Source organism: Fistularia commersonii, chromosome 30, assembly GCF_037954325.1.
Source record: "Fistularia commersonii isolate RoL2024-O1a breed Wild chromosome 30, RoL_Fcom_v1.0, whole genome shotgun sequence".
NCBI classification, from domain to species: Eukaryota; Metazoa; Chordata; class Actinopteri; order Syngnathiformes; family Fistulariidae; genus Fistularia; species Fistularia commersonii.
In genome coordinates, this window is record NC_141313.1 from 9587160 (window position 1) to 9598739 (window position 11580).

General features: G+C 48.3%; 1 protein-coding gene across 1 annotated transcript; it reads right to left on the reverse strand.

Annotated features, from left to right (window-relative positions):
* Positions 1–473: 473 nt before the first annotated feature.
* LOC147216384 (POU domain, class 2, transcription factor 2-like) lies at positions 474–10342 on the reverse strand. The gene is made up of 12 exons (XM_086177594.1): positions 10244–10342; positions 9405–9551; positions 8576–8690; positions 8405–8496; positions 6475–6720; positions 6254–6395; positions 6029–6177; positions 4839–5036; positions 4700–4748; positions 3974–4121; positions 3100–3173; positions 474–873 (listed from the first exon to the last, which is right to left on the reverse strand). The coding sequence occupies exons 1-12, from the start codon at positions 10304–10306 to the stop codon at positions 488–490; spliced, it is 1809 nt and encodes a 602-aa protein (XP_086033720.1). The 5' UTR covers positions 10307–10342; the 3' UTR covers positions 474–487.
* Positions 10343–11580: the final 1238 nt, after the last annotated feature.

Below are 11580 nucleotides of genomic sequence, written 5' to 3' on the forward strand. Positions count from 1 at the left end.
CTTCGAGCATCTTGGAGTTTTGGTCTTAACCTCTTCTTCGCCCCGCCCACCCACGCCCTCGCCCGGTGTGTGTGTTTTTTTTCCTTCCTCGCCAGCCAATAAGAAAACAAAAAAAACAAAACAAAAAAAAAAAAAACCTCGCCTCCGGATGCTCCGCAGTGCCGCCTCTCCAGCTGTCAATCATTATTTGGTTTCAGGTTCCCCCCCCGCCTCTCCTGTTTGGCCCCCCACTCATCCAGATGTGTATATTTTTGGCTTCGCAGGACGTCGTCAGGGGGACCGAGAGAGAGAGAGAGAGAGAGAGAGAGAGAGAGAGAGAGAGAGAGAGAGAGACAGTGGGACGACACGAGGGATGGATCAGACAGAGAGATGGCTTTGGTTGAAAGGCGAGGTTTGAAAATCCAAAAAAAAGGAAAAATTTAAAGCTTCCTCCGGCGCTCCTCCCCAGGCCTCCCCTGACTGGAGATTCCGGCCGTCAGTCAGGAAATCACTCGGCCATGGCCCCTCCCAGTGGCGGCGGCGACGCTTCACTGAAGGAACAGAAAGAGGCGGGGCTTGAGCAGGGCGACGCCGACTCCTCGGGGCAAGAGGTCGGGCTCATGAGGTTGCCGGCGCCCGGCGGAGGCGACTGGGCGAACGACGGCCTCAGGCCGCACGCTCCGCCGCCGGCGCTCCCGCTGACCAGTCCCATGGCGGGCGCGGATCCCGTCGCCATGGAGCCCGTCACCATGGGGAGGAGGGACGGGCGGTTGAGGAAGAGCGAGGGCCGTAGGGAGGGCGGTACAGCGGAACCCCCGGGTCCACCAAGGAGCATGTGGCCCGCTCCCCCTTCCAGGCTGGAGATGGACAGCTGCCCGCTGTTGGCTGCAAGGGCTGGAGGGGGAGGAAGATGAGGGTGAGGAAGAGGTGGAGATGAATGGAAGCCATATCCAACCACATGGGAGGAGGAGGAGAGACAGAGGATTACATTAGCAAAAGCAACGGGGTTAAAAACCTTGAGGACAAAGATTTATTCATTCGTTCATTATCTATATCGCTTATCCTGCAGTCGGGGAAGTGGAAGGGGCGGAGCCTATCCCAGTCGTCATTGGGCGAGTGGCTGGTCCACGTATGGGGACATGCAATCATTCATTTTCATTCATCTACTTTTTAACTTTTTTCTTTCTCTTTTCTCTACATATTTATCTATTTACTCTTCTAGATGCTTTTTTTCTTACATCTAACCCAGAGATGCTGCTATGGTTGTATTGTTGTGTTGTGTCCTGCCTTTAAAGGTCGGTTTGAGCTCCTATCTCTAAATTTCGTCGTACTCCGCGTAAGGACAATAAAAAGCTTGAATCCTTAAAACCTTAAATTCACTGCCATATTGACATGATGTCATTCTCGGACTACTGTGTGCACCTGAGTATAAGCCGCACCCACTTAATTTGAAAAGAAAAAGAAATCGTACATATATAGGCTGTACTTGTCCGCAAGTGTCCATTTGTAACGTGAGATAATTACAAAGAAATATTTTTTTTACTTTTAATTGAATACGTGCCGTAAATGTTTTTTTTTCCAAACAGTGCCTGCAGCATGTCAGGTTAGAAAACTTGAAAATACAGTAGCCTACCAGGAAAAGCCATTAATCCCTATCTTAATCTACACTCTGCGCATTAAAAGTCGTCTTCTTCAGCGTGGGAATGAAACAGCTCTCCTTCATCACACATTTTCTTAGTCTCTCTATCATCGACACTCTCTATGTCACTTGTGTAAACTTAGAATTGTTGTTATGGGTAAAACTTTTTGCCAGCATGAAGCCCGAAAAAAATCATAAATAAGCCGCATCCTTGTTTAAGTGTGTGAAAATGGTAGCGGCTAATAGTCCGGGAATTACGGTACAAACATTCACTCGGTCATTCGTTCACCAAACATAAACAAACAACATTCAGTGGCTCCACACAGAAAGGTCCTCTGTCGGAATCGAACCGGGGATCTTCTTGCTTTTAGCGGAAACGCTAACCGCTCCGACACCCAAAGAAACATTCCGCTAAAACACAATGCCGAGCAAACGCCGCTGAAAGTGCACGCTTGTTATAACATAACGATAGGAGTAATTACAGCGTAATCACCGGCCCGTTTGCTCTTGCTTGGCGAACGAGCCCACCGATGCACCCAGCCTGCCAGCAGTGCCGGCAAAAGTTTAGCAATCTCCTGAGCAACGTTTAAAACTATCCGAGTGATGTAATCAACCAACATCAAGGGGTGACAGAATACCCTTTAAAGAAAACCTGCAGACGTTTGTATTTCTGTGCAACAGCAAACACTCTGTGTTTGTGTGAGTGAGTGTGTGTGTGAATAGTCTCAGTGTGTGTCACCCCGAAGGGGGAATCAAACGCTAAAATCCCCCCGCTTCGCTTCAACATTTCATCTTCCTCCGACTCTTTTTTTTTTCTTCCCCCTCGACATAAAAGTCCGACGGGCGCCGGCAGTGCCGGAGCTGCGGTTCTATAACCGACTGCTTCCGTCTCAACGACGCGAGGCTGAGTGACTTTTGGGGGGGCGTCTGCGGATGGACCACATGACAGATTCAAAGCGGAGCTTGACAAACGCTATTTTTGATGCTTAATTGATTTGGCAGCAAATCTTTCAAAAAGGGAGTTATGAGTGGAAACCGGTTATTTAGCCGACAGGTCCCGATATTAGAATCGGGGGGATTGTTGACCGGCCGGCTGTTCACTGTACGACGCCTCGGACTCCCTAAGCTTCGCCATAAGGGCCGCTTGTCGCCGGGTGATAATAGTGGGGTATTGTGTGGGAATCGAATTGGATTTTTTTCACCATGCCGAGCCGTTCACTCACACACAGTTGTGTGTGTGTGAGCAGGAGGCGGAGTATGTGTGTGTGTGTGTGTCGGAGGGGGGGGGGTTGCCGTGGTCCAAGGCGATTCTCTTTGGAGGGATAGAGTGTGGGTGAGGGGGGTTCTTTAGAAATTGAGACGTGTGAGGACCCACTGGGCTAAAAGCCACACACACACACACACACACACACACACACACATACATATATATATACGTATATATGTATTAAAAAAACACACACATGCGTGCATCAACACACCTTGCATGGTGGCCAGAGGGTTGCTGCCAATGAGGGCTTGGTTCATCCCTGTGCTTACTCCCATCATTGTGTTCCTAAACACACACACAGACACACAGACACACACACACACACACACACACAGACACACACAAGAGATGGCAGTTTTAGGTGACGCAAACCCAAAAGATTTTAGGTAGGTTTCTCTCGGTTCAGGGGCTGGATGACCCGCTGAAATTTTCCTTTCCTGAGATCATTCCAACTGTACATTTTTAAACAAATTTTGGTTACGAGGAAATATAGGAATCTGAACTTGAACTTGACAAATGAAATCTCCGAGTGGTGTTTCTTCCGTACTTAGCCAAACTGCTATGCTAACCGCTGTTCTTACGAATATTAAACCTATTATTGCATCACGTAAGGCTATGAATAATAATGTATCCTTTATTAATCACTGGTGGGGAAATTTGTTCTCTGCAATGAACCCATCATGGATGAACCATGAGCAGTAGGCCGCCGTCCACCGGCGCCAGGGGAGCAGTTAGGGGTTCAGCGTCTTGCTCAACAACACTTTGACACGCTAGGAGGAGCCGGGAATCAAACCAGGAATGTTCCGTTCCAAAGACGATTGCGCCATGCCGCCCCTTAGGACGTCCATTAGCACGTAACTGCTAGCGCTAGTGTTAATATTTGATCATTTGTGCCTGTCCCTTTAAACCCTTACACCTCCACGTCTCTATCCCACGTTGCTTTCAATCTATTTTTTTTTCTGTCCTTCCCTTTCTTTCTACCCCAAGCGTCCGAAGACAGAACGCCACCATCATGGTACATCCCATGATGCACCTGTGCGGTCCGGACTTGCTCATCAAAGTGGACGGTTCGTTTCAACACTCACCCGGCACTGAGTCCGTGAGCCCCGAGACCGGGAGGGGCGGGGCTAGCTGTGCTATGAGGGGGCGGGTTCACAGAAGAAGGGGTGGACCCCGCCGCCGCCGAGCTGATGGGAGTCATTGGGCAGGATGCTGTCGGTGACAAACTGGCGGCTGTGGGTAGAGCGAGACAAAGGGCGTCAAGAATGCTGTGTAATGGTTAGCGCTAGACGCTGATGTCGCCGTCGCGATGAGTGACAGCTCAATAAACTCTTCGGCGACAAAGTTCATTTACACACAAAGTTTCTTCGCCTCGGCTCAAAGGGCCGGAGAAATTTCCATTGCGCCGACCCATCCCCCCCCTCCGACCCGTCGGGCGATTTGTCACGTCTGTTGCGCGGCGCTGTGGCCCGATCATCAATCACGCCAGGTCGTGACTCACAGGAGTAAACAACTCGAGATGCCGCCGCGTCCGAACGCCATCGTTTCCCATTTTCTATTTCGGTCTTTCTCTCAAAGAAGTCATTTTTTTTTTTTTTTTTTCAAAGTGACTTTTGTTCCACGTTTCATCAATCTGGTAAAAGGCTCGGACCGGACAAGAAATCTCTCACTAATAATGTCAGCAGCAGTTTAATCTTCCCCCTGACGGCCCCTCTGGTTCCGTGAAACTACAAATTGAGAAGCAATTTTCAGACCCTTTTGATAATTTATCGATGATTCCTCGCGCCAGGAACAAACTAATAACGACTCACCTGTTGTGCTGAGGCTGGTAGTGACCTGGGACAGACTTTGACTCGATATCTGCGGGGGGAGAGAGACACCAGAAATGTATTTCCGGACGGTTCAGATATTGAGGAAAATAATACAGCGGTGCGGCGGGTTGGACCGTACCATGTGCGGACTGTAGCAGGGAGCTTTGTGCGTCACGACGGGCGAGGTCTGGCTCGGCAGCGGAGGGGTGGTGCTGCTGGACGGGTTGATGCGCTTCTCCTTCTGCCGGCGGTTGCAGAACCACACGCGAATCACCTCCTTCTCCATGTTGAGCTGCTCGGCCATCAGTAGGATCTCCTCCGAGGTAGGCTTCTGGTTCTGAGGAGGACAGCCGTAGAAGTAAAGCCATGAAGGTGCCGGAGCAAAACCTCTCGCCGTAAATTCAACTATAAGGGTACATGAATTATCAAAAACTAAATCAGTAATTTGATGAAATCATTCATTCATTATCTGTAATGCTTGTACTGCATGTGTTCGCCCTGGACTGGTTGCTAGTCGATCACAAGGCCACGAATAGAGACGTACAAGTCACACGAGTGCCGAAGTCAGCGCGCAAACAGACAAATGGTCAAGTTCGCAGACGACTGTGATTGTTTCGCTCCTCAATAACGAAGATGCCAAACGCGGCCTGGTCGATGAGTGATTTTATGATTTTGATTTTAGGAAAAGACCTCCATCAAACTCTCCGGCTTTCTTTCATGGCTAGTCAGTAGGAACTGCACAGCAGTAAAAATACACGGGTACCATCGTCGACGACAACCTGACAATCGAGGCAAACACAGATGCAGTCTAAGGCTCACAAGCACATGCACTTTTATCAGAAATTGAGAAGTTTTAAGGAGGATCCTGTTTTTATGAAAATGACTTCTTGTTTTCTCGAGTCTGGTTTAACCTTCTCTTTTATTTGCTGGTTTGCTGGTTTTATTTGCTGGTTTGGACCCGTTTGTGAAAGACACAAACGGGCTGAACAGCATCGTAAAAACGCATGGTGGGATTGTGGGGATCAAACTGGTGGAGCTTTCTGAGGCTAAAGCTAGGCAAGAAAGCAGAGGCTATTCTGGCAAACCCCAGCATCCTGTCCTTTGAGTGCAGGCTGCTGCTATCAGAGCATCGGCGCACGGTACCAAAGTGCAGGACGAATAGATACCGACACTCATTCATAACGGAAACTATCGACTGCCCCCTATTGAACTGGGATCTGCCTGTGACTTGTCTTGACTTTTGGAAATACATATCGTATTTACAGTATCTTGTGGCGTAAGAAATGAGTGTAATACCACTAAGTGGAATGTTGTAGCGGGTGGTCGTACCGTGCTGAAGTTGCGCTCGAGGACAACGCGGACATTGGTCTCAATGCTGGTGCGCTTCTTCCTGCGTCGGCCAGGCACACCCTCCATGCCCAGCAGGGGGGAGGAGATGGAGGAGGGGCTGGGCAGCATGCTGTCTACGGCCATGGTTTCTGCAAAGAGAAGGAGATGGATAAATGAGAAAATAAAAACAACAGATCCCACGGCTTCCGCCTCCGGCGTCCTCACCTGCGTCGCTAAGCCACTTCTCCAGGAGCGGCTTCAGCTTGCACATGTTCTTGAAGCTGAGGTTGAGGGCCTCGAAGCGCGAGATGGTGGTCTGGCTGAAATCGTTGCCGTAGAGTTTACCCATGGCGACGCCGACGTCTCCCTGGTTGGCGGAGGGCACACCACATAAGAGGCGAAGCTAACACGGGAATGTTTCGCCGCCCTTCCGTCACGCCGGTTACCTGGGTAAATCCTAGCTTAATTCGGCGTTGCTTGAACGTGCGTGCGAACTGCTCCAGCTCCTCCAGGTCGCTGGGCTCTTCCCCCATGTGACCCCCGTGACCCCCTGCGGTCAACGCCGAGTTCATCGAGGAAGCCATGGTGCTGCCGGACACGGGATTGGCGCCTACCGACGTGACGACGCTGCCGCCCACGGAGACCACGGAGCCGCCGCCGCTTCCAACGACCACATCGCCGCTCTTCTCCCTCTGCGGCGAACAGATATGTTAGTTAAATAAAACATGCATGGGAGGGTTAAATAATCGGCGGGTGTTTATGCGTAAAGCTCAGCCACGTTAGACCCAGGAAATGAAATGAAAACTTAGCTCCGCAAGAGCATCCAACGGCAGATGTGCCGCCGTCTAAGAATTCAAATCCATGTGTCAGGTTTGTCAGCGCGGAGGCCATGAATACACATCGGCCAATCAGCTGGAATATTGCTTGACCCGACATGACTGGCTATGGATTTGCCAAGCATCCTGTCAGAAAAGTGCTCATTTCTTTTTTCATCGCGAGCTAGAGGAAAAACTATATGTAAACTAAATGAACGTAGCCTAGGAAGATGCTAATGTATGATGGAAGTCAAACAGGAATCTGACCCCTTAGCTTTGGGCCGATCTACTAATTGGGGAGCGCCATGTGCGGCGTCTACCGCTCCTCGCCTCATTTGCATCGCGCATCTCCATGCATGAGAGCGCTGTCTGACACGACTTCATCACCGGCGGATGGAAAAATCTATAATTTCTGTCGATTGCGTGACGATGCATTCATGCGCCGCGTTACGGGAAGAGAAAGGGGTTCGGTCACCAGTAGAAACAAACAACCATTCACTAATTCATTCTTACGTCATATAGGCATACGACCGATTATATACAGTCATTCATTCATCATACAGAGATAAACAATGCTCATTTGCTCTTTCACAAGTCAAAGAGACATACAATCTTTTCTTCACTCATTCACATGTCAAAAATAGACATGTGACTATTCACTCATTCATTCTCATGTCATATGAAACAAAAGATAATTCACTTGTTCATTCTCATGTCATAGAGACATACAACCATTCACTCATTCATTGACACGTCATATAGAGACAAAGCGTTAATCACTCGTTCATTCTCATGTCACATACATACACCTCATTTATTCATTCATTCACCATATAGAGACATATAACCATTCACTCATTCATTCACATGCATAAAAATACACACATACATTGTTCATATTGAGATAAACAAGCAATAGCTCAGTCAATCATTCGTCTTACAAAGATATACAACATTTATTGCCTTTTTTCACACGTCCAAAAAAGTCAAACAACCATTTCCTCACTCGTTTACACAACATACATAATTATATGGGACCATTCACTCATTCATTCTCATGTCATATAGTGGTATAAAACCATTCACTCACTAATTCACACATGATATATAGACATACAGAGATAAACAACCATTCCCCCAGGCATTCATTCACCATGCAGAGAAATTCAACATGAAAATGTCCACAATTCTCCTCTGTTCCTCCTCCTGCCTGGCAGCTCAGCATCATCCCACCCAGATCTTCCCATCCATCCTCTGTCCATGTCCAAACCATCTCCGTTTGACTTTATCTCCAGAATATGGGCGATGGACCCGATCCTATCCGCGACCTTTTCAAACCCCTACTTTCCTCCACGCCTATAGCCTGAGAGAAGGTTGGCGACAGCTGAAGATGATTGACGGCGGGATAAACCCAAACACTTCGCATAACCTGCGGTTACCACATTCCTATCCCCGAACGAGACCGTCCCTTGCATATTGTTTTTTTCCGCAGGTACTTTTTCCCGATCATTTGGGGAGCTCTTCTCGGGTTTCTCTCAAAAAAAGCGTCGGCTCGGCCCACCTGTGCTTGGAGTCCCAGGCGAGGCGGGGTCGTCAGGAGGCCCCCCGGGCTTTGCTGAGGTAGCTGGATCAGATTTGGTGTCGAGAGCAGCGCTGAGAACGAAACAGCAAAATAACCGGGGTGGGTAAGGAGACGACTTGGGGGCGGCGGCGGCGGGGGGTGGAACCTCACCTTGCTGCTGTTGCTGCGCCTGCGTGGGCTGGGACAGGAGGAACTGGGCGGGGGACTGCAGAGGATGCCCCGGCATCAGAACCAGTTGCTGGAGCTGGAGCAGCTGCTGGATGTCCTGCAACGCGCGACAAGGACGTCATTCCTCGATACAGACGACGGCGGTCACGCCGAGATGCTTCCTGAGAGACGATCGGTCGCCTGTACCTGGGCCGTGAGCTGGATCGGCTGCGACAGGGCCAGCGGCGGCGGAGGCGGGGCCTGGACGGTTTGCTCCTGCTTGGATTGCTGCAGCTGAGATTGCGATTGGTTCTGCTGCTGCTGCTGCTGCTGCTGCTGGTTGGCCTGCTGCTGCTGTTGAGCGGCGGCGTGCGCGGCGTGGACGGCGTGGGCGGCGTTCGACTGCTGAACCGCGGCCGCCAACAGCTGGGCCTGGGCCTGTTGGAGGAGAAGCTGCTGCTGGGCCGGGAGGAGGGCGGCAAGCTGTGAGGGAAACATAGACGTGAGGCCCCAGAGCGAGCGGAGGGGAAAAAAGTGATGGGAAAGTTAGAGAGCGGAGGAGGAGGAGGAGGAGGAAAAAAAAGCCAGAACACAGAGCTGTGTCAGTGAAGCATTTTGGGAACGGAGGCAAAGGTGCACCTGAGAGCAGAAGCACGCCAGAGCAAGACAAGCCAGAAAAGCCAGCCACTTAAAGAGACCTTCAGCTTAAAGGCATTCGACGTGGCTCAGGCGGATTGCACAACAACACCAGTGTACGCTCACTGGAAAAAAAGTCACGTTTAAACACGCTCGCGGGATCAAAAGTGAACGTGTGGACGGTCGGCGCGCTCACCCCCGCCAGCTGACTACCGGCCAGCATCAGCTGCGTGTGGTGGTGCTGCTGCTGCTGCTGCTGCTGCTGCTGTTGCTGCGAGGCCGGTGCCGGAGGTAACGGAGGAGCGGGGCCGTGGGTCGCCTCGGAGCTCTCTTCTGCCTTTACCTAAGGATAAAAAAAAAGGCAACAAAAATCTTTTTTCAAGCGTGGAGACGTAGCGTTTTTGTTTCACACACCCTCCGAAAACGTGAAATCCGTTCCATCGTTTCGTTATCGGCACATCGATAGTGACGGCGCAAAGATTTCCAAATATCACCCCGAGGGAAACCCTTTCGATCTCCTTTAAAAGACGTCTTCTTTTGATTGACAGTGCTTTTACGGGTTGAAAAAAAAACACCCGTCTGCCGCCGACCTCTGACCTCTTTTATTCGCGCGGCCCTCTGTCATTTCTCCTCCGTGGCTGTCTATCACTCACCATCGCAATGTCAGCCTTCGCTTTTCAAGACAAAAAAATAAAAATAAACGCAGGAGAGCTCGCCCGCTTTGCATTTTGGAGTCACCGCCGGCGGGGGAGGCCACGCCTTGAGTGCACGCCCATGCCCACGCCCACGCTCACACACACACACACGCGTTTCTGGAACGTTTCCCACCTCCAGACACTGCTATCCTAAAATCATACACAAACCATGACCCCAAAAAAAGCGGTTTCATAGGCAGCTAGTTCTTAATAGCATAGGAGTTCATGTAACATAGTAATACACCGGTAACTAACATTTGGTGCTAATTTCACTTTTTATTCCTAGTTTTTTGTGGATTGTCCCGAACAAAATGAAGCGCGCAGGTAGAGAGAGGCTCACCTTGCTGCCAGCCGGTGTGGGAGAGAGGCTGAAGGGGCTGGTCTTCATCGGCTGGCCCTGCATCAGCCAGGAAAGTTGCTATTATTTACAATATCTGTACTATTTTCAGACAGCAGTCATAGTGCACTCTTCAAATAAAAGAAATTTATTTGCGACTTTTTCTTGGTTATTTACCGTTATTCACATTATTAGATTTTTTTTTCGATTGATTGCTATGTTTCCATTTAATGTCACACAGTGAAGCCATTGAGTGAAGGGTGTAAGAAAATAAACATACCTGGTCATCAGGGCTGTTTCTGTCAGAGTCTGAAATGAGGAGAAAAAGAGAGAGAGGGAGAGAAAGAAAGGACAGGAAAGAGTTCAAAGAATCTGTATTCATTCATATTGCAGAATTTAACATTAGTACTAGTAGTATAATTATATTCATGTGGTTTATAATAAACATTATTATTATTATTGTTGTTGTTGGTGTTGATGATGATGATGGTGATGATGATGATGATGACAATAATAATGAAAGTTATGTGATTAAATTACATTATTATAATCCAAATAACAATTGTGACATTTCAATTAAATAACATTAGTATCATCTTTATTATTTTTGTGATCATTATTTGTATTGTCTTTATTAACAACAGCAATCAGGACAATAATCACAATAATAATAAGTATATAGTATACTACATACTGAAATTGTATATATTGTATACACTAGCATATATACTATACTATCCTACAAGTGTTATAACAATGATCATGATGAAAATGTTCATCTTCATTATATTAATGTGAACAATGTACATTACTGTGCTCAGCCTCATTATCACTGTTATTGTTATAAAAAACAACGATAATAATGATAATACTAAAACTAATAACAAAGGTACTACTACTAATAATAATGCTACTTCTAATACTCTGAATAATGATACTACTGCGAATAATAATAGTAATGATAATACCATTAATAACGGTACCCAACTGCTGCCTCTAGTAACAACAACAACACCACTAATACTAAAACTACTAATTTTAGTGACAACCTTCTTGTCGTGGCAACTGGACTTAAATTTCTTGAAGACGTCTCTCCCCTCATCTGAGAGGCTTGATGAGGGGTGAAATGTCTTTAAGTGAAGAAATTCAAGTCCAGTAGAAAAGAAGATTTTCACAAGAACTCACCATGACCTGGACGACTGAGAACCTCCTACCACGAGTACTACTACTACTACTGCGACTACTTTTTCTCCTTCTGGCTTTCCCTTCAGGGGTCGCCATAGTGAATCTAACCCACATCTAACCCTATTCTCTGGATCCTCCTTTTTCACCCCAACGCC